The sequence below is a fragment of the Merops nubicus genome, unplaced genomic scaffold (assembly GCF_000691845.1).
Source record: "Merops nubicus isolate BGI_N331 unplaced genomic scaffold, ASM69184v1 Scaffold50288, whole genome shotgun sequence".
In the NCBI taxonomy this organism is placed as follows: domain Eukaryota; kingdom Metazoa; phylum Chordata; class Aves; order Coraciiformes; family Meropidae; genus Merops; species Merops nubicus.
The window spans coordinates 1-23670 of record NW_008627370.1 but is presented as its reverse complement, the minus strand read 5'-3'; the positions used below and the strand labels follow the sequence as shown (position 1 = coordinate 23670).

The window sequence follows — 23670 nt, the reverse complement described above, 5'->3', positions numbered from 1 at the left end:
GATCAGTCTGTGTGAGCCTAATCCTTCACAGGCTCTCTGGGGGCTCGAGTTCCTCTTGGCCTCTGGAGCCTGAAAGACAAAGCTTTATTCTTCAAGACCATTCAGCAACTGTGTAGCTGCCGCTGGCCAGATCTGCATCTTATTGCTTACTCCACATGCTCTGCTTTTGCTAGCTGGTGTTGGATCTGCTCTGTCCTGCAGCGTGCTGCTTTGCTGCAGTAGGCGTGCACCATCCTGTGCACTTTGTTAGCATAAACCGACCTCCAGAAGGAAAGAATCCAGCTGAGTGGCCAGCTTACTTAAATTTAAGTCCAGTCATTCTGTCAGTGGATCACAAAGCCCCTTTCAAAGGGAGTTGCACATTTTACACGTGCAGCGTTTCACTCCTGTTTCTCATGTCTTTACTAAACCTGAGAGAGAGATTAACCTGAGTTAATTGCGTGAAGGGCCACGTATGCCTTGACCCTCTGGTCTTCAGTCAGGTGAACTACTGCAAATATCTTGCCTTATATTGCTAGATACCTTTCCTTCTTGTTTGCCTTCTAAGCTTTTATAATTTCTCCACCCAGTCCATTCTGCCCAGCCCATTCCCTGCTCCCTACTTGATCATTTCTGATTGTGTGAGCTCCAGAAATGCAAGTCCTTGGGAACTCTTATTCAACTGTATTTCATAGAATTATAGAATTTATTGGGTTGGAAGGGACCTCTAAAGGTCATCTAGTCCAACCCCTCTGCAATAGGCAGGGACATCCCTAACTAGGTCATTTGTACTATTGTTTCCCACCAAACTACCATGATCACTGTGCCAGGTCATGAAGAGCTGTAGGTCAGTGAGTCCAAAGGAGACAGCTTTCTTTGGCAAGACTGACATTATTGCCCTTGGTTCTGTATCCTGGCCTGCTGGTGGTTTTTTGCTTTCCTCTGCATGCTGCATTGCAAAGCTGACCATTTGTGGAGCTAACCAAGCAGTTCAGATACTGAGGAGACTGGGGATGGGCAGATAGGTGGAGTGAGCATCCCCCTTACCTGCTAGGAGCTGTGCTCTCCTCTGCTGCCAGTCAAAGCTCTTGGTGAATTCTCCGTCTATATTGCTCCTGCTTTTATTAATCACCTGCTTGCCTGAGATAATGTGTGGTGCTTAAGGGTTAGTGATGCAGACTTTGAATTCTGGAATAATACCTATAATGAAAATAGACTTTAAATTTCACACAAATAAGTGGCTCTGGATTTAGGTAGGATTGTATTGCCTCTTTGACTCTTCTCATCCTCAGGTACACATTGCACCAGGTAACTCTTAAACGTGTCCAGAATGCTTAGTGCTGAGTCAGTAGTCGGATTCTTCCAGTAGCAGCATGCATATGATTAACTTCCTCATTGTAAAGACAAAAATTGTTTCTGAACTTTTGAGTAATGTAACTGCTGATCTTTATCAGCCTGCTTGAATCACATACAGAGAGTATACAGTTCTTTTCCATAAAACTGATTAAAGATAAGCTATTTACCTCATGATGCTCTCCACACGAAGTACTATGAGGTCATTAGCTGTAAGGCATATGAAACACCCTGCAGTGTATCTGACAGCTCTTTGTGAGCTCCAGAATTTCTGTTAACCTGTTCCCTGACTGGTGGACACTGCAGGTTAGCTAGAGACTTACCACTGGGAGCAAACCTGAGCACAAATCCCATTCTGCATGTCAAACTCCTGGCGGTGCCATCACTTGACAGTGCCCTGCTAAGGAGAGCGTGAGGGTGCTTGTCCCTGAGCTGAAAGCCTTCTGCAAGGCAATGGAAGATGTGGTTGGTCGTGGTGCACATTTTGTGTGTCTGGAGCAGTAGCTCAGACACTCCTCGTGGAATAACTGCTTTGTTTTTTTGCTGCAGAATAGCAAACCTGAAGATACAACTGGCTAAGCTTGACAGCGAGGCCTGGCCTGGTGTGCTGGACTCTGAGCGGGACCGTCTGATATTAATTAATGAGAAGGAGGAGCTCTTGAAAGAAATGCGATTTATTAGCCCCAGAAAAGGGACTCGAGGAGAGGTGGAGAGACTGGAGACAGAGAGAAGGCGCCTGGAGGAAGACCTCCAGGCTGCTAGAGACACTCAGAGTAAAGCTCTAACTGAGAGGTAGGTCACTGGGCATAGGACAGAGCTTGCCTTGTTGGGCAGGTGGTAACCAGGAGCGAGGAGCAACACCCCCTGGCTGAATGCTGATAGCAGTGTGCCCTCAGATTTCCAGGAGACTGCATCTGCTTACAAGGTTTCTGAAATTGTCTCCCAAAAGAAACCACCTGCATGTCCTGCTCCCCAGCGGGGGAAGGTGGTTGTTCCAACAAATGGATCCTCTGTGAGAATGTAAGAAATCCTTGAAATAGCCCCATATAATGTCTGTGTGCTCTGTTTCTGTATGCAGCCAGCACCTCGCAGCAGCTTCTACAGTTGCTGTGCAGTCTGGAGCTTGGTAAATGTCAACAGATGGAATTTTAAATGTTTCAAATTTGTTTGTTCTGAGCATCCTTGTATGTTGATTCCTGTAGGAACTGGTATTTGACAGGGCTGCAGGAGTTGCATGGAATATTCTGTGAATCTAAACTAGCTGCAAAAATGCCAGCTATCCTCCCTAATTTTACTTGTGTTGTGGGGGGAGATCTCCTGGGAGTGTACAGTGAGGATGAATACTGCATTAGGCATTGCCTCCAAGTGCTTTACAGTCTGGATGTATTAATGTGGATGGCTATGGAAATGTTACTTTTAGCTGCAGTTTCTTGGCTATATATGGTTAATAAGTGTGTTACATTCACTCTTTCTGGCTCTAGATTTTAATTTCTTCTACATGCTCAGACCACCAATGCTCTACATAGTCTTTTCATAGCTTTATCATCCTAGAAAAAACGTGGGCATCTTAGATGTTTCAGATGCAGGGCTTTTACCAGCCTGGAATATCTGTGGTTCAAGAGATAGGGTTCACCCTTAGACCTTATGAAAAGCAAATGAAAGCATTTACACCTTTACTACCACTTTATTAAGTATAAGGAAGCAGTAGTTTATAGTGAGCCAAAGTCTCCTGGACTTTTTTTAAGGCCTGATCCTATAAACATTAAGTTTTATAGTACTAGCTGTATTTATTTTCTCTGTTGTGAATGTTTGCAGGCTTGAGTTCCATATTTAAGAGTATTAAATGTTGATAAACACCCACACGTCTTGACCAAGTTCTGCCACTACTGTTTACTCTCACTGACTTTTGTAGGATTTCAGAGAAAACAAAACAGAATTTTCCTTTACTCCTTATTTTAAATAGCAAATGCTTCTTTAGCTCATCTTTTTCTTGTTTTCTCTTAGGTTGAAGTTGAACGGCAAAAGAAATCAGTTAGTCCGAGAGCTGGAAGAGACAACACGATTGGTTGCCATGCTGCACACCCAGCTGAAAAGGTACGTGCCCTTTTACAGAAGTCGTAGGTGCCCTTCTCTGCTAACAATTTCATCTCCCAGCTGAGAGGTCTAAAAGTAGTGGCCTAAGACCCCTGTGTAGTCAATGGAAAGAGAAGCCTTAAGGATTCTATGTCCCACTCAGTTTAGACGGATGCTTTAAAATGGGATAAATAACCCTGTGGTGGTGCCTCTGTCTGACAACAGAAGGGTATTGCACAGTCCCTTCTGTGTTGGACATGTAACATTTAGGTGACTAAGGATAGCTGAGATTTTTTTTTACTGTGATTTGAATTAATGAAGTATTACATTAATAAAGTATGTTAAAGACAGCTTAATACACAGCAAGTGAAGTGAAACTTAGTAATGCAGCCACACATTGATGTGTGAATGTTATGATAATATTTCTCTAATTCTGAATGTGCTGTTGCTTGCAATGTAGACAATGTATTGAGATATCCTTGAATCAGTTGTGGTTCATATGGTATATAGAAATGTTCCTGCAGTCGTCATGTGGTCTGGTTGTTCAGGCTGTAGTTTTGGAAGAGCAGAGAATTACTTCTGTTTCCAGACAAATGCGTGTAAGGCCAAGTCATCATCAGCAAAAACTATATTTTCAGCTTTTTGATTAGGAAGAGAGTTTGGTGGGGGTTTTGTTTGAGAGTTTTTCCTGTCAGTGTGTACTGAATTTACTCTGTTTGTAGCTTCTGTTGCACTTGGATACTGTTTCATTTTGTGAAGATGACACCGAAAAGACTGGAAAGAAATCATAGTGCAAGACTGACATGTAAATAAGCCACCATGGAAAATAGTTATCTGTGATGCTGTTATGCAGTGGAAATGCATCATATTTTCATTTCATCTAGCTGATTAGGGATTTTTTGAGGTGACCAAGAAGCATGTGAAACTAATTTCTTCCTAACTACGTTCCTAGTGTTCTTGGCATGCTCCTTCGTAAGAAAAAGCATTTGCTATTAACCCCATAATGCACAGTGTCTGGCATTTAAAGGTATGCACAAAACAAAGTGGACCCCAGTTTGTTGATAGGGAAAAGATTAATTAAAAGTCCCTCCCTTTTCTTAGTGAAATGTACTGAAAAGCTGTACATTTATATAGTCCTCGCCAGATCTGTATATGCTGCCAAAATGCAGAAACAGCTGTCATACTACAGTTACGTCTCATCCAAAAGCTTTTTTGAATAAATGTGATGCAGTGCACATCTGTCATACAAATGCAGGAGACATGTTGTGCCAAAATTATACTAATTTCTGCATACTTGCCTTTTTCTCATAAGGTCATAATTATACAAATGCAGCTTTCTAGCCTTTGCCCCATAAATAATAAATAAGGGATTATTAGGCTTATTAACATACTGGCTGTTTTTCAGTGGGGCAACTTAAGCCAGTTATACATATGCAGAAATTTTTCAATAGCTAATCTATATCTGAAATGAGGTTTAAGGGTCTTTAAACAGTCACTAACAAGAGAGGTGTTTAATATCCAGAGCAGGAGTGTTGGTTTACATGGGATTTCTAGGGATTTGGTATGTTGTAGTCAGCACTGGAGGGTGGATTTGTTGGGTCTTTGTAGCTGTGTGCTCCCAGCTGTGCACTGTGAGCTGAGCAGTGTGCTGTGGTGCCTGTGCTTTCTCATCTGAACAGAATTCTGCTCAAAATCTGCTTAAAATTACTTCTGCTGTCAGTTATGTTCTGAACCTAGATCTCGAGGGATAAATAATTTGTGTGAACTGATTTCACAGCCCAGCCCCGAGTCTTTCCATTGCTCTCTTGGCCCGGGATTCCTTGTAGCAGTCTTTCACATGGGTAAATCCTGCCAGGTTTCTGGTAACTGCTGGTGGTTGTGATCTCTGAGGGCCAGTTCTAGGCAGCTGTGAGATTGCCTTTTGGCTGTGGGTCCAAGATTGAGGCAAATGGAAGGAAATTTTCATATGGACAGACAGTTTGTTGCAATAACTCAGTCTTCTTGCATGGGCCTTGCTGGTTTTTATGCTCTGCTTTGGAGATTAACAGGAACCATAGATTTTTTCCAGAGAGATGTGGGAGGAGAATGTTGCCACTAACTTCAACTTATTTGAAACTACGCATTAGAGCTTTGTCTAAACAAGGACTCTTATGAGGTTGCTACCGTGAGTAAAAAAGCATGTATGAACTATTATTTTTATTGACAAGTGACCCAAATTTTCTGCTGGGCAAACTGTGGTTCTGGTTGGTGTGAGGACTAATGCGTATGGCCTGAGCTAACAAAGCAAAGTGTACCACGTGGGCTTAGAGATTTGGTGACACTGCAGTGTTTTCCTGAGAAATCGGGAGATAATGTATAATGGTTTTCTAATTTGTTTCCTTCAGTCTCTCCACCAGCATGCTTTCCCTCTCCTCGAGCAGCAGCCCAGGTTCTCTCGCATCTAGCAGAGGATCTCTTGCCACCTCCAGCCAAGATTCGTCAACCTCAGCCAGTTTCACTGATCTCTACTATGAGCACCTGGAACAGTTGGAGCAGTTGGACTCAGACTATCAAAACAAGCTTGACTTGCTCTTAGAAGGAGCCACGGGATTTCGGCCATCAGGCTGTATCACCACGATTCACGAAAATGAAGTAGCAAAAACTCACAAAGTAGATACCAGCAGTCGTGTACAGGCTCTGAGATCATTGTCTGGTACTCCAAAATCCATGACATCACTATCTCCAAGGTCATCTCTCTCCTCTCCATCTCCACCTTGCTCTCCATTGGTGATAGACCCACTATTACCTGGTGATGCCTTTTCAAGCCATATGGATTTTGATGATGCAGAGATAAGTACAAATCTCTCAGAACTCACCCTAAGCACTGGGAGTGGCAACTGTAGACTGGAAGAGCCTAGAGCAGGAGATAAACATCTAGGTCAAGGTATGGTAACAAACTACTTGCATACACACGCATACCTTTATTTTTTATGTAGCTTATAAAGGATTGAGAAGGAAGCATTTCAAAAGCTGTCTGTCAGCTTGATATCTTTATTTTGAAAAGCGTGTTCAACTGTGTGTTCTGTCTTGCCTGGGTGGAAGGGCTTTAATTTGTACATGAAATACTGCTCACCTGATGAGTCTTGCAGAAGACAGCCTAGGTGTGGGTTTAGTGTACTTATATATACACACAAATTTCAGGGATTTCATGTGCCAATGTAAATGCTTGGTTTGTGATTCCTGGTTTAATTTGGCGCTAAACTATGCAGAACGTCATCTGGTGTTTTGGGTCTGGGGGCACATAACGCTATATTGACGTGAACATTTTGGCCAAGTCTTTGAGGAAGGCTGCGAAAGCAATGTAGCTTAATAGGTAACAAATGATGATAAAAGTCTTTGTCCACCACTTTAGCATGCACAATGTCTTGCTCTGGTTCCCAGTAAATCAGTGGCAATGAATTTATTCACTTCAGCTGAGCAGAGCAGACATGTCAAGTCTGTGCTTGAATTTCTGCTGGTTTGAGGGGGATGGTCTCTTAGCAACAAAAACGTGTTTAGATTGTGAGCATGATAAAATAAGACATTTAGAGATAGTGGATGTTCTCATACATGCATATGGCTTACTGGTGGGTGAGAAGGGTTCATCCTTTCTGAGGATGATGGCTGGGCTGAAGTGGGTGGGAAACAGCAGGCAGCAGTCAGGGCACTCATGCTGAGGCCTGTCTGAAGCCCTTGTGACTGTCATTGGGTTAAATCCAATGGAGATGAGTGAAATGACTGAATTTGTAACTGCAGTGAAGAAGAGCTTTGAAGGCAATACCAGCTTGCAAACGATAGTTGTATGGACCAGCAGTGCAGTTTATTGTTTTCATAGGATTATAAAACAGCCTATGAGAATAAAAGGAGCCACCACTATGTTGTCACTGCCTTCTGCATTGAGAAGGCTGGCACTATTTAAAAATACAATAAAAATACAATAAAAGACACAAGTACAGATCTTCCCCACTGAGCTACCATTTTCCTACAAGGAAGAAGTATTATGCATTTGAGTAGGAAACACTAATTATTCTTATTAGAACTGGGCACTGATTAGTTTTAACCTTTTAGCTCTTCAAGATTTGTCAAGGCTGTTAAAGTGAAAGCTGAGGTGGTAAGCAGATTAAGTGATTATTGCTGTTAGCCAGTCAGCAGACAAAATAATCACCATAAGTAGTTTATTTCAGGGCAATAACGAGATGAGATTTTATTCCTCAGGCACTTTGGGGGGAGTTTAGTGTAACATCTGAAATGTGGTGGCTGGATCTAGGGTGCCAGTACTTGGCCTCACGGGCAAAGTATGCTCATGTGTTCCTGTAAGTAGAGCTGAACAGTATATATCTGAGGGATTTGGGGTTTGGTTCTGTTAGAACAGAACCTCTGCTACCTTTGAGGCTGAAATAAGGTTTCATCTCTCACCTGAGAGAGATACCTGAGCGATTTCGCTGGAATGGATAGAAAAACCAGGAATGGTTGCATGATGAATCCTTTCCAGGGAACCCTTCATCTTTTTTACAGGTTTACACTTCAGCATTCTGCTGTACAAACAGGTACCCGCTTCATTGCTGGGTTTTGTACATTCTGTTTGTTCCCCTTGGCCACAAGGTTTCCTTGGAAAGGACAGGAAGGCTTCCCGGGTTGAAATGGCTAGATGGCATTGGTAATTGGAGGAGAAAAAGAGGTTAAGCCTGTGGAGACCAACCTGTGGTGTCCTTCCCAGTAAGCAAGCCTCATGCAAATGGATTCCCAGGGTGGCATTTCTGGGAGCAGCATGTAAACCTCAGACAACTTGATCTAGAAAGCCAGACATCCGGGAAGGAATTATTTTCCTATTAAAACCATGGGGCAGGAGGTACAAAGCAGCATTGAGGAAAAAAGAACCATAGTTTTGACCCTGCCCACATATCTCCAGCACAGCTTGTGATAGGAGTGCAGCAGGGGCCAGGCCCTTGCTCACAACAGGAGGGAGGATGGATTAAACTGAATGCCAGTGTTAAATGGATCCGTTTGCCTCAGGTAATGACTGGTATATTGTGTTACAGATGGTAGCTGGTTTGCATGTGGTTTGGTCCATAGGGAAAAGATCTGGACATTTCTGTCCAATGGTTCCATAGGAATACCAAGATGAAAAATACCTTTCAGTGGTGTTCTCAAAAGCCAGATGGATAAATAGGCCCAAAGTGTGCATGTGCACCCAAATGTATTGGTGTTACCTGTAGCACCCTCTGCTGCTCATTGTAGAACAAGTCCTTATACCATTCCCTAACCCAATGTTGAGCTTGCACACTTTTTTTTTTTTTAACAGTGTTTCTTCAAAGTTGTTTGTAGTTCTTTAGGTAGCTTTATGGGACAGAAACCATATACTGGTTTGGGGACATGTGTCTTCCTAAGGCTTTGGGAAGGAGAGACCACTTCTGAAAGATGAAAGCCCCTTAGAGAGGAGTGCATTGGTGCACTTCTCACGTGGGGTTATAGCTGCTCCCTGTGTGACCACGTGGCACCTCCTCACTCTGGCAGCAGGTCTACCAAAGCCCTGATGGTGAGGGCGAGCTGGGTACTCCAAGCACTCATTAGCCACCTTGGAAGAGAGAGTTCTCCAGGCTCTTGGCTGAAGTATAACTCAGCAGAAGTGTGATGGTTCAAGTGGAGAGGTGCAGAATTTGCAGAGGTTTCCAGGGCGTATCTTTTACTCTTTTGCAGCTCAAGACCTCTACATGAGAAAACACCTCTGTGCAAAACTCCATGCCTCAGCTTCCTTGGTTTCTGTTCCTTATCTCCTTCATGTGGCTGCTACTTTAAATCCTATAATCTCTCTTTCTTTCCATGTTTAGCTAGTTAACCTGGTCTTTCTGGACCTACCTTCTGTCCTGTGTATGCTAACCTTCTGGGTGCAGGGGTTGGCGGGTGGTGGTTTTTTTCCTGTTCTTCCTTCTTGAAGATAATCTTGGTATAAGCTCTCCAGCCAGGACTCCTTATATTCCATACCTGGCCAGAGCTTGGTCAGTAGCATTTGTCTGGCTGCTGCTCTAAGTAGCTGGGACCAGAAGACCTACTACCTGCTTAAGGGGGACTTGCAGTAGGTGCTGTTCTACTGACTCATATTTATAACTTTACTAGAATTTAGAGGTTCTGCTGCTTCCATCTTGTCCTGGGTACCTTCCTGCCTTTCCAGTACTGTGAAAGCCTCTCCTCTCAGTGCCTGTGAGGACCTGTCCCCATGGAGGTGCCAGGGTAGCCAGTTGTAATGCAGTCAAGCCAATGGTGTGTAACCAGCTTGTGGGTCTGCTGCTGCAGGACCTGTGTATTAAATGGGCATTGACATTGATTTTGACAATGGAGCCCTGCTCTCACATCCACCATGCAGGCTGGTCCTCTGCTTCTCCAAGGCTTTTGGCTCTGCAGGGTAGCTGGGCGAGTTCCTGAAGCACTAACTTCACGGTTGCTGTTGAGTACAGCCCACCCTACCTGTGTCCTCTGTCTTCAGAAACTTGCTGTTACTTAACAGTACTTGAGTGGGGAAAAAAATGCAATTCAAGAGGAGGATGAGTCAAAAAGCTGCTCCTGATCCAGCCAGTTTGTTCTCATTAACACCGGTTTTTGCTTTTCCTCTGTGCTTTTCTGATAGGTATAAATGGAGCTGGAGGGCCGGCACTGAAGGTGGCGTGTGTGTCAGCTGCAGTGTCTGATGAATCTGTTGCTGGAGATAGCGGGGTGTATGAGGCGTCCGTACAAAGGTAGACACCACATCTCTCTCTAGGAAGAAGCCAGAGACTCATCTTTGCACACAGGAGTCAGCTGGAACACTACTAGTTATGATCTTTTATGTAATTTGGTGGCTAAAGTTTTCAGATTTCTTAATACTTCTGAAAAAACTATGAGCAGCTTGAATTTCATTATCAAAGTGGTCCATGCTTACTGTAATAGAAATAGCTGAAACTAGATTGCCAAGAACGTTTTGAGCAGCTGCTGTCTGCAGGTGCTGGAGAGCTGTGACTGCTGCCTTCATGGGGGCAGCAGAGCCACCTGGGAGGTGTAAAGTTCTCCAGTCAGCTGCCCTGGTGTCAATGACAGCCCTCAGGCAGCGTGAGGGGACTTTGGGAGGCTTAAGGAAGATGGCAGAACCACCTTGAGCTGCCTCATGGATGTGTATGCGCTGCGATGCAGTTCCTGAGGGCTTGGGTCCAGTGTGGGATTTCTGAAGGCTTCTCCTCTTAAGAGCACAGCTTATAGCCTGAGCTGGGCGTCACGGTTCTCAGTGGGTTTCTGCACCCCTCTGGTACTGCTTGTGAAAGCTATCTGGGGTGGTCTGACAAAAAGTTCACTGAAATGTACTGATCGTATTGATACCTGCTTTGGCTGCATCTAACATGGGTTTTCCTGCAGCTTTTATTGGCATTGAGCTGAATTACGGGGCTGAATTGTTGCAAGACGCAACTGTAAAGATAAAAAGTTGCTCATCTCATATACTCTCCTTTCATTCATTATCTTAATTAATTCTCTAGATAAATGAGTCAATTTTTTTACATTAACAGCAGAATTCACTTGGAGAACAAAGTGCTTCTTTAGACCCTGTGGGCTGGAGCCAGGCAGTTGGGACGTTTGTGGCCTCAGGGCCCTTGTGTCCCCTCCACAGGACAGGGGACCGGAGGGGGCAGGAGGGATAACATGTGAGTGGCAGAAGGCATCCCCTGCACACTTGCATGTCTGATGTCACTTAGTGTTGTCTGGGTTGCTGACTTACCTACCTCTGTAATGGCTACAGGATCCTTTGGGTGCCTCTAGCAAATGTTGAGCGTAAGGTGAGCAACCTGTTTGTCCTCTGTAGCTGGAATGGAATGAAATGCAAGAGAGTGCTCATACAGAAAGCACTTAGAAGAATGCTAATCCTGTTTTCATGTCCTCCAGCACAGCCTCTCAGTCAATTAGACACTGAATGTAGTTTTGGGGACTTTCAGTGCATAAAGCTTTAGAAGAGGAGTACACTGGGAGGGAAATGATGCAGGCAGCTGTTTCAGGGAAGACCAGCCAGTGTACTCTGTCACTTCTAAAGTGCTTAGGGAAGTTTGATTCCTTCAAGAAACAAAGGAATGATTTAAATCTAATGAAACTTGAGAATTTTTGCTGTCATGATGCAAGACAGGACTGCAGTTGTTAAGTCTGATTTCTATTGCTGGGCAGTCAGCTGTCTTCACTAAAATCCAGCCAAGGGAAGCCTTTAAAAATCCCCCACTGCCTTATTTTTGCAGTCTTTTGTGTGGCTTTTCTTGGCAGTAAAGGGGGGAAAGCATATGACTTTCTGCTGATAAGCACCATAATGCATACCTCTAAGGATGATTGCACTTACTTCTTAAATGGGCTTTCTTTTAGCTGCTAATTTTACAAAATCCATATACCCAGCCCCTGAATAGAGGGAGAAAAATCCTATATCACCTAAATGCTAACACTTCAGTAAGAGGGAAATGGAGTCCTTAATTGTTTGATTTCTTTCAGACCATGTGTGTCAGAAGTGATGGTGTTTGACAGTGATGATACAGAAGCAGTTGGGACAGCTAAAGTGCAAATTGCAATGAGGTAAGCACTACACATTTTTATTGGATTTTTCTTCCAGTGGAAAGAATATGTGGGATTTAAAAGAGTGCTTTCTGTTCTGTTTTCTTATCGTGTTTATCCTGTTATAAGTTAGTGTTATGACTAATGCCCTCTTTGTAGGGTAATTGAGGATTACACTTAACTCCAGGAGGTCCTGCACCCAGTTGTCCTCTTTCTTGTCAGTGGAAATCAGCTGGTGATGGTGTGGTATGAGGGTGCAAACCATCAGTGGGAGCAGTGACAGTGCTGGGCTGGAGAAAGCCCTTTGGGGCTTGGAGTCTCCTTCAGTGTGCATCTTGGGGAGGGAAAACTGCTGAGAGTTAGCGGCAACCATAGTCTTGTTTGTGAATTTTTAATGTTGTTTGTGTTAATGAAACAAGTGGAATAGTCATGAAATGCAAAGTGGACTTCTCTAAAAGTAATGCTTTTTATGTCTTTACCATTCAGATATGATGACAAAAATAAACGATTCGCGATACTGGTGATCCAGCTGAGCAATGTTCCAGCACTGTTGTTACAACAAGATCAAAAAGTGTAAGTGGATGAAATAAACATGCTTGAAATATTTGTATTAGATTCTAGTGGGAATTAAGCAGATGTTGGGTTTTGTTTTTTTACGCTCTTAAAAATTTACCCTTTCTGAAATACTTCTACGCTTTGTGTGGCAACATTTATGAACAAATAAACCCTCAAAATAAAATAAGGTGCAATTTTTTCCTCAAAGGTCTGTATTTGCTAGGAGTGACTGGCCTGGAATTAGCTCTAGCCAGCAAAGTTCTTAACTGTAGCAGTACCCTGAGCAACTGCATTGAGTGGAGGGGGGGTTCATTCTGCTACAGGGCTCATCCTGGGACACCTGCCCAGACAGGTGCGTGGGAAAGTGTACAGCTTCTACTAGACTCATTCTAGGCACAGTTGTGTTTTTTTTTTTTTTTTAAGTTCAGCTGTGTGATGAACTTAAAAAAAAAACTATAAGCTGACAAAAAGCTGATTCATTTTTGCATCACTCTTTCTACCTACAAAAGGGTATGTTAGCAGTGTGACAAATTGCACGGTTCTAAACAGCCATGGAAAGTTTAATCCCATGATGTCCCATTGCAAGATTCAGAAGGATGAAGTCTACACCAACTCGTGCCACTTCATGTCTCTGATGTTGTGATGAGATGTTCCTTTTTTCTTAGTTGACTTGATATTATAGAAACATAGGATGGTTTGGGTGAGAAAGGACCTTTAAAGGTCATCTAGTCCAACCCCGCTGCAGGGAGCAGGGACATCTCCAATTAGAGCAGGTTGCTCAGAGCCCCATCCAGCCTCACCTTGAACTTGTCTGGGGATGAAGCTTCCGCCACTCCTCTGGGCAAATCTGGTGGTGTTTCACCACCCTCATATTCCAAAGAATAGGATAAGACAGTGATGTCCACCATGCCTAAGATGAATTTCACTTGCAGTGGAGGGGAACTGCAGACCTGGATGGCAGTACTGATTGCTACTCTTCTTTCAATAGGAACATTCGGGTGGCTGTCCTGCCCTGTTCAGAAAGCACAAGCTGCTTGTTTCGGACGAGACCAGTGGAAGCTTCAGACAATCTTGTGTACAATGAAGTGTTTTGGGTTTCTATCTCTTACCCAGCTTTACGCCAGAAGACTTTAAGAGTCGATGTTTGCACTGTAGATAAATCTCACCTTGAAGAATGTTTGGTTAGTAGTGATCTCCGTTTTAATATCTTTGCATTTGTTTCCTCTTTTGAATTAGATAAAATTTTGAACTCTGAAGTATGGCAACTTCTGTGAAAGTTTTCTTGTTAATCTTTAGCTATGTGATCTCTCACAGGTAGTGTTCCCTGCAATAACAATTTTGATCAGGAAAAAAAAGTCTATTATATATATGTTTTGTTACAGACCTACTGGTGATTGTCAAGACTTACTGGATTTCTCTTCTCTGATGATTTAATATGAAACCCCTACCTATTTTTCTTAATTTTGGAAACATTTGTTGTAATGTAGTTGAGAATAGACTTAAAGGAATTTGGAAGCAACCACAGAATAATAAAGTTCTCTATATGATTTATTTTTTTAAAACTGCTATTAATCTACACTATTAAAATGTGTGAATATAGTTTAAGTGCTAGTATTGCCATAGCCAGCTGACCCCTATCCTTTGAAGAGATTTTTTTTGTTGCTCAGTATTACCTGAACAAGTTAATTTAATAAGACTATTTCTGGCATATTGTACTCCAAAATGTGAGTAAGGTGTGTTGAGCTGAGACATAAGCAACCATTAAGTTACAGAAAAGTTCATTTGTCCTGCACATGTTCCATAGCATCTGCCTTGGCTGGAGGGGTCCATGTTTTCTGATGTTTCTGCATTTCTTCCTTCATTTGCTTTGGTTCAGGAAAACATCTGTCTTCCAAATGGGGTTCTGCTCTTTGAGCAGCATGTGCAGGCCTCCAGTACCCAAGCTCCAGGTGGGAGCACGGTCACCTGCAGGGAGCTGTGCTCAGCATCCAGTCAGCTGGGCTGGTGCAATGGAGTCCATGTGCATTGGACACGGATTGAATAAACTGTGAACCAGTTTTACTTTGGTTTTGAATACATCAGGATGTGTACTAAATGTGATGCAGTAAAAAATGACAAGGCAGAATGGAATACACAGAGCTAAAGCATCTCAGCCTGAGGCAGTGATTTTTGTCAGCCTTGCAAATTTTTAAAGGGGAGTTCTCCTCTCCTGTTCCTTTCTCTTTTTTTTTTTTTGGAGCTCTAGCTGTAACTTATCCTGGCTGCAACTTATCCTGGCTGCAGTAGCACTGTTCATACTTTTGGATTCTTGTACACAGGAGCAGTAGCAAAACACTTGCTACTTGGATTGGAAGCCCTAGACAACATTAAAAATAGTTAAACATAAAACATTACTAGTGCTGTTGAAATGGGGATAAACAAGGCAATTTTTCTTTTTGTCAAACATGCAATAGTCCTGTATTTTCCCTCTTTTTTTTTTTTTTTTTTTTTTTTAATATTATTGGTATGGTAGTCGTTCGTTCTAGTAGCACACTAAAACTGTGGTTTTGCTCTCAATAGGGTGGAGCACAAATTAGCCTTGCTGAAATCTGTAGATCCGGAGAGAAATCAACCCGTTGGTATAACCTCCTTAGTTATAAGTATCTGCAGAAGCAAAACAGGAAGAGTAAACAAGGAAACATTCACTCTGAAGTACCCTGCACTGAAAAAACAGTAAGAACAACTGCTTAAATCAAACCAGTCTCTTCTGAACAGTACTAATGAGAGGGTTTGTGTGGCTGAAGGACTGTTACCATAGATGAGAAGTGAAGGCTGCTGTGTTTATATTTAGAACTCGAAAATGTCAAGTGCAGCAAAATAATGAACATGTCGATTCCAGATACGCCCTTGTCCTGGGCTAAATCCTGGCTGCAGTCTACTCCTCGCCAAGCTGAGGGATGTGGTCTGGTGTAAGTGATGTGTGAGCTCTTGCCTTTCATCCCACTAGACTGCCCACCCTGCTGCAGTGAGCTGGCTGAGCGAGTCAAGACACAGACTTGGCACTGCACGTGCACGGCACGCAATCTGCCCAGCCCGTAGCTGCACGCGTGTATGGTGTCACTTGGGGGGCACAGGGAGGCTCACAGGCTTGAGTGAGCACTCAATGTGCCCTCGGCTGCTTGGACAGTGCAGGTGGAGAGACCATGACTCTCTCCTGCCTCCCGAGGAAGGCTGGTGAGGGATGTTCTGACCAGAAAGACTGGGCGCCTGGCAGCGTGCCAGAGTCCTGCCTTCACAAGAAGCCTCTTGCTCTCCTCAGGACTCTGTCTCAGCACTCCTAGAGCAGACAGCTGTCGAACTGGAAGCTGTGGAGAAGAAACTGGAGGAAAGCAGAAGCACTTTAACTAGTGGAGAGAGCTGGTAGGTAGCATTCCACCATGTTAGCACTGTGGGATGATCAGAGCATTTGGGGATTCATGTGCAGAGAAAAAAAGCAGATGATGCAGGGCTGTGGGAGGCTGCTTCTGTCTCTTTCTGTTTTGGTGAAAAATCCTGTTACTTCTGAAGGTCGTGCTTGGGAAACGAGAACAAAGCTGATAAATGTTGAAAATAGTCAATAGTGCTATGCTATTTTGGTTACTTGCACAATGTTCTGTTGGACAGCCATGAAAGCCCCACTGTATGGGGCAAGGCTTTGCTTGAATATTAATTTTGGCTGTTGTTTACATGTTTGAGATTAAGATTTTATTAATGATGTCCAACATCTGGAATAAACAGCAAGCTTGACTGTGGTTGATGGAGAAGCCAGCTGTGAGTTCAAAGGAGCTGAAAAGGTGGTTAAAGCAATGCTTCAGTCTTGTCCAGCATCACTTTTTAAACTAAGATAAACAGCATCCTGAAAGCTCCCCTTAAGATGCACTCACCTTAAGCTCAGACCACATGGCTGAGCCCTCAACTTGCTTCTCTGGGTCAAGATCAGTATCTACTGCAACGATGGCCTTCTGCTGCAGCTTCACTCCAGCTTCAACTATCCCCTCATAAGCCTGTGTTTGTGTCATCTCAGTGGCTACAGGACCTGCCAGGTACAACTGGCTGCCCAGTTCCTGTCCAGCAGCTTACAGGAGCTAACTCATGCGGCAACACCAGAGTATTGTTCACAATAGGGCAGCTCAGTAACAAAGATGTTCTTAACAGGCAGGACGAAGAGGTTCCTGACCACGAAGAACAGGACGAGATCAGTGAAAATGAAGCGGAGGAGGAGGAGGAAGAATTCTGTGCTGGAAAATCGCTGTGGGAAACAGAAGAAAGTCTGAATTCCCAGCTGCACATGGAAATAGCAGTGAAGGTAAAGTCAAGGGCATTTTGAACACAAAGATGAATTCAGCTTCCCTTTGCTCAGCTGAGACTAGGTTGCTATTGAGCTGAGCAAGGTTACAGCAGTTATTTGAAAGTTCATCATTGATATTTAAATGTTGATCTACCTGAAATCTTTTAAAATAACACTACATGACCATTTGGTCCCACAGTTAATAGAGCATTGTTTCACACCTTCTTTTTGCAGCTCACGAAAACTGTTTTCATTAATGTGACAGTGGCTTTGACCTTGTTTAATTCTGAGTGTAGCTGTAGTCCAGTAAGTGTGTGCTGTACACGTGCTCTCCGTGTGTGTACATACAGCGATTTGGATCTTTGCTGCAGATGCAGAACAAGCAAGGGAATGGTCTTTAAAATCATACCTCTGTTCTGTGTGAGATTAGCAGCTCACATTGCTGTCCTAGATCAACAGGCAAAGCTCTCTGGAATCAATTGTTGCACAGCAATCAATGGATGTGGAGCCCTTTAGGGAGCAATACAGTTAATGCAGCAGCCACTGAGTTCAAAAAGTGAAGTGTCAGGATGTCCTGCATGAAAAGGGCTAAAGAATATCTGGTTTTGAAAGTGATGCCTCTGGGACTGAAAGCAGAGACGTATCACAGGTGGCTGTCAGACAGCCCTGGGGATGTGTCGTTGGTAAGCTGGCAAGCTGGTATTTACACTGCAGTATCTGTCTTTCAGGTGGATAAAGAGACAAACACAGAGAGCCTTGCACAGCCTTCTACTGTAGTTCGGCCGAAAGACAAAAGAGCTGCAAATCCACCCCAGTCCCAGTTTGTCAGAGGCAGCACTATCATCCGCTCAAAAACATTTTCACCAGGACCACAAAGTCAGTACGTGTGCCGGGTAAGGAAAACACAGTGCTGGGGTTATAAATGCTGGTATTCATTAGTGAGTGCATGGTAGCAGTGTTCACTTCGTCTGGATTTTTCAGAGGCCTGACACTGCTTTCTTCCCTACCCCTTTGACTTCAGAAGTTGCTATGTCCTCACCTCCTAGACAGTGTCTTTCCTTGAAACTGATAATATTACGCACAAATTTATAAAATATATATGTGCACGTGTGTTTGTGGTACATGCAGCATGTTGAGATGCCAAAACTAACCCAGAAAGGCTGCTGTAAGGCAGAGATGAATAAGCTGCATATCAAACCCTTTTCTACTGCTTTAAGTCTGTTCTGTGCTAACTTGAACTGAGTTAGCTGTGTCCACTTAATTTTAGATGAAATTAACATGAAAGCTTGATAGAAATGGAAAGATAATGTACCTGATAATGTCAGCAAAAAAATCATGGAAGCTTGAAAGTCTCCAGCGTGCTTTGTCTGAAGGTAACTGAGCAGGCTGCATACTTGGTCAGGATGTCACTTCCACTGCCTTGAAATGTTTGTTCACAATTATTTCAGGCATCAGCCCAACCTATAAATAACTCATCTTTTAAATTGAATTGGCAAACAAGCAAGCACTGCATTTTATCACGCGTGACCTGTTTTAAGTGGGCATGCTCTTGGTACAGCTGAGCCAGGTTTGATGTGCAGGTTTTCTCAGATTCAGAAGCAGGTGCTTCCATAGAAACAAACCTAATTTAATCTGCAGCAGTGGCCTGTGCTTAGGTGGTGGAGGTACTGTGTCCCAGCACATGCAGATCCAACACTCGCTCCCCACAGCTCCCAGCCTTGAGAAGGAACATGAGAAGGGAATTAAACCCTACTGGAGTTGAGCTCTTTTTAAGGGTCTAGGGACAATCACAAAAGCAGGCGTGCTGAATGTGTGTAACATGACAAGTCCTAAGTTGAAAAACCCAGGGGGATAGCTTACAGGTAAACCTACCTCTTGCACCACTAGCTTAAAACACAGGTAACTAGAGAAAAAAAAAATCTCTAATAAAATAGTTGTGTGTTTTACAGGTGCTAGAAGAGAGTAAATTTTTTGGTATTACTTAAAGTTTGTTTTCTAGGCTGGTTTCCCCAGCCTAGTTGCACAGGGGAAAGGCAGTGGGGTACGGTCTCATATTCTACCTTAACTTAGTGCAGCTCTTTCCATGCACTCTGTTCCCAGAAAGGGACAGAGTTCAAGGCTTGTGGAAGGATCTGGCCGTGCCAAATGGATTGCATGTTGTGCACTCAGACTGGGGTGGCAACTGGCAGCTGTAGCCTTCCACAAAACCCGATAGTTCTGCTTATATCTCTGCTTAGAATTGCTTACAGAGCCCTCTGAGTTTGCTAGTAACGTGTATGCACTGGTTGTATTTCTTTGATGACAAATCTGTGATTTTCACTTTCATTTCCAGCTGAATCGGAGTGACAGTGACAGTTCAACGCTCTCCAAAAAGCCCCCCTTTGTTCGAAACGCCATGGAGAGACGAAGCGTCAGAGTGAAGCGGGTAAAAACATCACTGCATTTTTTCCCTCTAGCATAGACACTTGTGAAAACTGTGAAACTGTTTTAAAGGAAGAATTTACAAACATAAATCAGTTGCTGTGTTCTTTCATTCTCAACCTTTTCTTTGTTGTGAGAAGTCTCTCAAGGCTACTTTTCTTTGGTGTGTCAGAATGTGGCAGGAATGGTTAGGTTGGAACTCATTTAGAACAATCCATTTAAGAAGATGATGCCTGGTATTTGCCATCTTGTCAGAACAGAAGTAGCACAGACAGCTTTGCTGCATTGTTTGTGAGATTCTGAAGTACTTACAATAAATGTGAGGAGCTGGCAAAGAGGGTGAGGAGACTGATGTCTCAGATGCTCAGGTGACCCTGTTGCAGTGACTCCATGGCACACAAGGAGCCCTGTGCCCATTGGGATACTGATGCTGAGCTCCTAAGGAGATGGTTTTCTTGAGGCAGCTTCTGTTAGAAACTGGCAGAAGGCAACATAAATACATTACTGGAAAAAACAGACACAGGTTTTTCTGCTGCATTGTGGTTTCATCTGAATATGAGGCATTAAACTTAGGAGCAAGGTGTGCAAGCGAGGCCTGTTTGATTTGGAGAAGCGGCCAAGAAAGAAATGTAGTGGAAACACTGAAATCAAAAGGCTTATCTCTAAGACTTGCTTGGGTTTGTGCAGTTGTGAGTTGAGATGGATGGAAAGCATGATCAATAGCGATGCTTTGTGCAAAGAGACGTGTTGGAAAAATGGGTCTCGGGATGTATTTGGCCCTTCCTGGCAGAGTGGTTGGGGCAGTTCCCTTCACTGTTTCCATCCACCCCTTATTTTCCAGCCTTCGATCAAGTCTTTCGGTGCCGAGCGCCTGATCCGCACTTCACTGGACCTGGAGCTGGACCTGCAAGCTTCAAAAACCTGGCACGACCGGCTGGTTCAGGAGATCTCAGCACTGAGAGAACTGAAGGAACGGCTGGAACAAGCTCAAAGCCAGGGTGAAAAAGAGTTGCCGCAGTGGGTGAAGGATGATGAGAGGTTTCGACTGCTGCTGAGGCTAGTGGAAAAACGAGTGAGTAATCCCTGCCTTTGGATTTTATTCACCGTGTTTGAGAAACGTGATTTGAGAAAGAGGGAACTTTGGACAGTCAGGAGATGAAACCTTAGCACTACAGTCACTCATGTCTTCCACTTAGGGCTCCACCAAGCAAGCGATTGACAATGGACGCTGCAGTCCTCGAATGTCTGGCTATTCTCAGGTGTGCTGTAGATCTAGAATCATAGAATAGAGTCACAGACTGTTTTGGGTTGGAAGGAACCTTTAGAGGTCATCCAGTCCAACCCCCAGAAGGGAGCAGGGACATCTGCAACTTGAGCAGGTTGCTCAGAGCCCCGGCCAATCTGACCAGGAGTGTCTCCAGGGATGGGGCATTGACCACTTCTCTGGGCAACCTGGGCCAGGGGCTCACTTTGTTGCAAAAAATGTCTTCCTTGTATCTAGTCTGAATCTTCCCTCATTTCATTTAAAACCATCACTTCTTGTCCTGTCACGACAGACCCTGCTAAAAAGACTATTCCCATCTTTCTGACAGGGCCCCTTCAGACAGTGAAAGGCCACCAGAAGGTCTCCCTGGAGCCTCCCCTCCTCCAGGCTGAGCCACCCCAGCTCTCTCAGCCTGGCCTCCCAGCAGAGGTGCTGCAACCCTCGGATCATTGTTGTGGCCTCCTCTGGACCTGGCCCAAAGGGCACAGTCCGTGCCTGCCTTCCTACAGATACGAGGGTTAGGAAGGCAGCAGTTGTCTCCTGCTGCTTCTAAGAGAAATAATGGCCTCATGAAACTCGTGCATGGATGACACTTGGCTTTAGAATAGGATCCTTATGCATGTGGAATAATAACAAAAGTCAGGTGACAGACTTCCTGGCTTTAAGAGCTTAACAGTGTCCATCTTCCTGCTTATGAAGGGTGGACTGCAGGGCCGTGGACTGCAGGGCCACTCCTCTTCCCCATGGAGAGGAGAGAGAACTAATTGCCACAAATTTCAACAAACAGTTCATTAAACAGTTTATTTTGCTTTAGTTTGCTTATGAAACTTGTCTTTTATTACATTAACTTTTTCTGGAGAAGGTTTAGAAAGAAATCATTAGCTTCAAAAAGAATGTATTTATTGATAAAGTAGGAAAAGCTTCAGAAATGTCTCAACTCTTCTCCATTTTTTTTTAGGTGGAAAAAACAGAACACAAGTGTGAGCTCAAGGCCGATAAGATGATGAGAGCTGCTGCCAAGGATGTCCACAGGCTGCGAGGGCAGAGTCGGAAGGAGCCTCTGGAAGTACAATCATTCAGGTAATTACAGGTTGCTGCTAAAGGGGAGGAAAGATTGACTGCTACCATGTGGGTTTTTGTGGATCAGTAAGACGGTGGTGAGGAAGGCTCATCTCTGTAGAAGTTGTTAACTGGTCTGCTTAAGGAAAAACTTCTGTCTTTTTATATCCGAGTGTAAGGTCCGAGAGTCAGGGAAACTAGCTGCAGCACTGCCCTGATCTCAAAGCAAGCAGCAGCACCCCAAATCACTGCCCACCTGACAACAGCGTCACAAGTCCTTTGTTTCATACAGAAGCAGCCCTTGGCTTCCCTAAGTAACGTGCCTAGAAAGCCAAAAACCCGACCGTTTCCAAACTGGCTTTCTGGCAAGGTCAGCGTGGTGAGTTCCCCTGCAAGGATGCCTCATGTCTGATGTGTAAAAAAGAGGTGTAGGTCGTGGGAGGATGTGCTGCTGCTCCTTGTGGTGACAGCTGGTGGGATAAATTTTACTGTGGGTGATGGACGTTTCTGGCAAGACGTCTGCTGCGTTAACTGGTCGCCTCATTTCAGAGAGAAGATGGCGTTTTTCACGCGGCCGAGGATGAGCGTGCCCGCCCTCTCCGCGGACGACGTGTGAGCACCCCCAGGGTGCCAGTGCTGGGCCGTTCCTCCAACGCAGCCGCAGCTCTGAAGCTATTTATGTGCTATTATGAAGGTACCGAGGCATTTGTATATTAGAGCTTTTGTCAGTACGTGGGTGTTTTGAAGATTTTTAGGTTCAAGTTATATCATCACAGAAACCAGCATTAAAGTGACAAGATTGTATAGTTTGTATATTTAGGAATGTATTTTTTGGGAAATAGAATTTTAAATAAGAACAAATGCAGCGTAAGGTGCTGTTATTCTTAAATAATGCTGTTTAGACTTTTTGTACAGCTCTACCTTTTAGAGGTTTTACTGCAATAAAAAATCTGAAGGAACCTCACCCCTACCTTCTATGATGTTCTGCATCGGACTCTCCTCCGAGTGGTGTATTTTGTGCCCTGTGGGGAATGCAGGGAGCCAATCTGGGCTCCCAAGTGCTGTGAACGAATTCTGTGTGAGCTGTGAAGCATTTGTGTTTCCTGCCAGGTCATAAAAGTGGGTGTGAAGTTCAGAATACTTGCACTTTTAACGTTTGTACTGCAGCTCATGTCTGTAATGGGTCTGTTAAGGTGATTTGGGGAGCCCGTTGAAACCACTGCTGTGGGAGGAGGGCTGCAGGTTTTAAGTCCATTTTAGGTTTTTCCAATAAAGTGACCTTTCTGGACAAGCCTGCCTTCTTGCTTTTTGTCTTACGTGAATCTTCTCATCAACTGGCACCTAAATAGGGTTTGGGTTTTTTTCCATTGTTGCTAGCTGGAAGTACATAGCTTTGAATGGGTCTTGCTCTGTAAGTCCTTCAGAGCAGGCATTTTTGCCAGCTAACTGGTGGATATACTCTGGAGTAACTTGGATACTCCTGGGATTTTCCATTTTCTAAGTATAGGTTTTACCAAAGGTGCTAGAGCTGTAACTCACCTGCTCCCTGTTTTTTTACAGAGACCTTATTTAGCACACAGCCAGCAAGAGCAGTTTGCTGCATTGCTCACCCAGCCCTGGCCTCCCTGCGCCCAGCTTCTCCTCGCTGTGCTCACAGGGAACACTCCCCACCGCCATCCCCGAGGGCCTGTGCCTGCTGTGCCGCCTCAGACACGGGCACGGGTGGTATTCGTTGTCTCACCTCCCTGCTTCTGCCCCTTTACTGCCTTCTCCCAGGAGTTTGCTGCGCCCCCAATGCTACCACAGAATCCCGGGTTGGAAGGGGCCTCACGGATCACCTAGTCCAACTTTTCCTGGTGGAAGCCCCACCTGGAGGAGCTGGCCCACCACCCTGTCCAGCGCTGGGGACTCCACCGCTTCCCGGGGGAGATCCTCCCGCTGGCCGACCGATCTCTGCGACAGATTTCCCTTCTCTGTCCCCCGGGAATGGCCGCGGGTGTCCGTGTGCCCGTGGTGGTGGCAGCGCCCGGGGAAGCCAGGGAGCGGACCCCGGCTGCCCTGCGGGGAGAGGCGGCTGGGGAGGGGACGATGCAGA

The 23670-nt window shown here is 44.4% G+C and overlaps 1 protein-coding gene across 1 annotated transcript in view; it reads left to right on the top strand.

Moving 5' to 3' along the window:
• Positions 1-22801, top strand: part of WWC1 (WW and C2 domain containing 1) — a gene marked incomplete at its 5' end in the record, with an annotated part of 28146 nt that extends 5345 nt beyond the window's left edge. The window contains 15 exons of the mRNA XM_008946269.1: positions 1882-2124; positions 3337-3426; positions 5790-6328; positions 10046-10154; positions 11911-11991; positions 12457-12543; positions 13514-13706; positions 15085-15237; positions 15824-15924; positions 16699-16849; positions 17560-17724; positions 19164-19256; positions 20094-20324; positions 21475-21596; positions 22125-22801. Of these exons, the coding sequence (XP_008944517.1) occupies positions 1882-2124; positions 3337-3426; positions 5790-6328; positions 10046-10154; positions 11911-11991; positions 12457-12543; positions 13514-13706; positions 15085-15237; positions 15824-15924; positions 16699-16849; positions 17560-17724; positions 19164-19256; positions 20094-20324; positions 21475-21596; positions 22125-22191 (2425 nt within the window). The remainder of the gene's footprint in view (positions 1-1881; positions 2125-3336; positions 3427-5789; positions 6329-10045; positions 10155-11910; positions 11992-12456; positions 12544-13513; positions 13707-15084; positions 15238-15823; positions 15925-16698; positions 16850-17559; positions 17725-19163; positions 19257-20093; positions 20325-21474; positions 21597-22124) is intronic.
• Between the last annotated feature and the right edge of the window lie 869 nt (positions 22802-23670).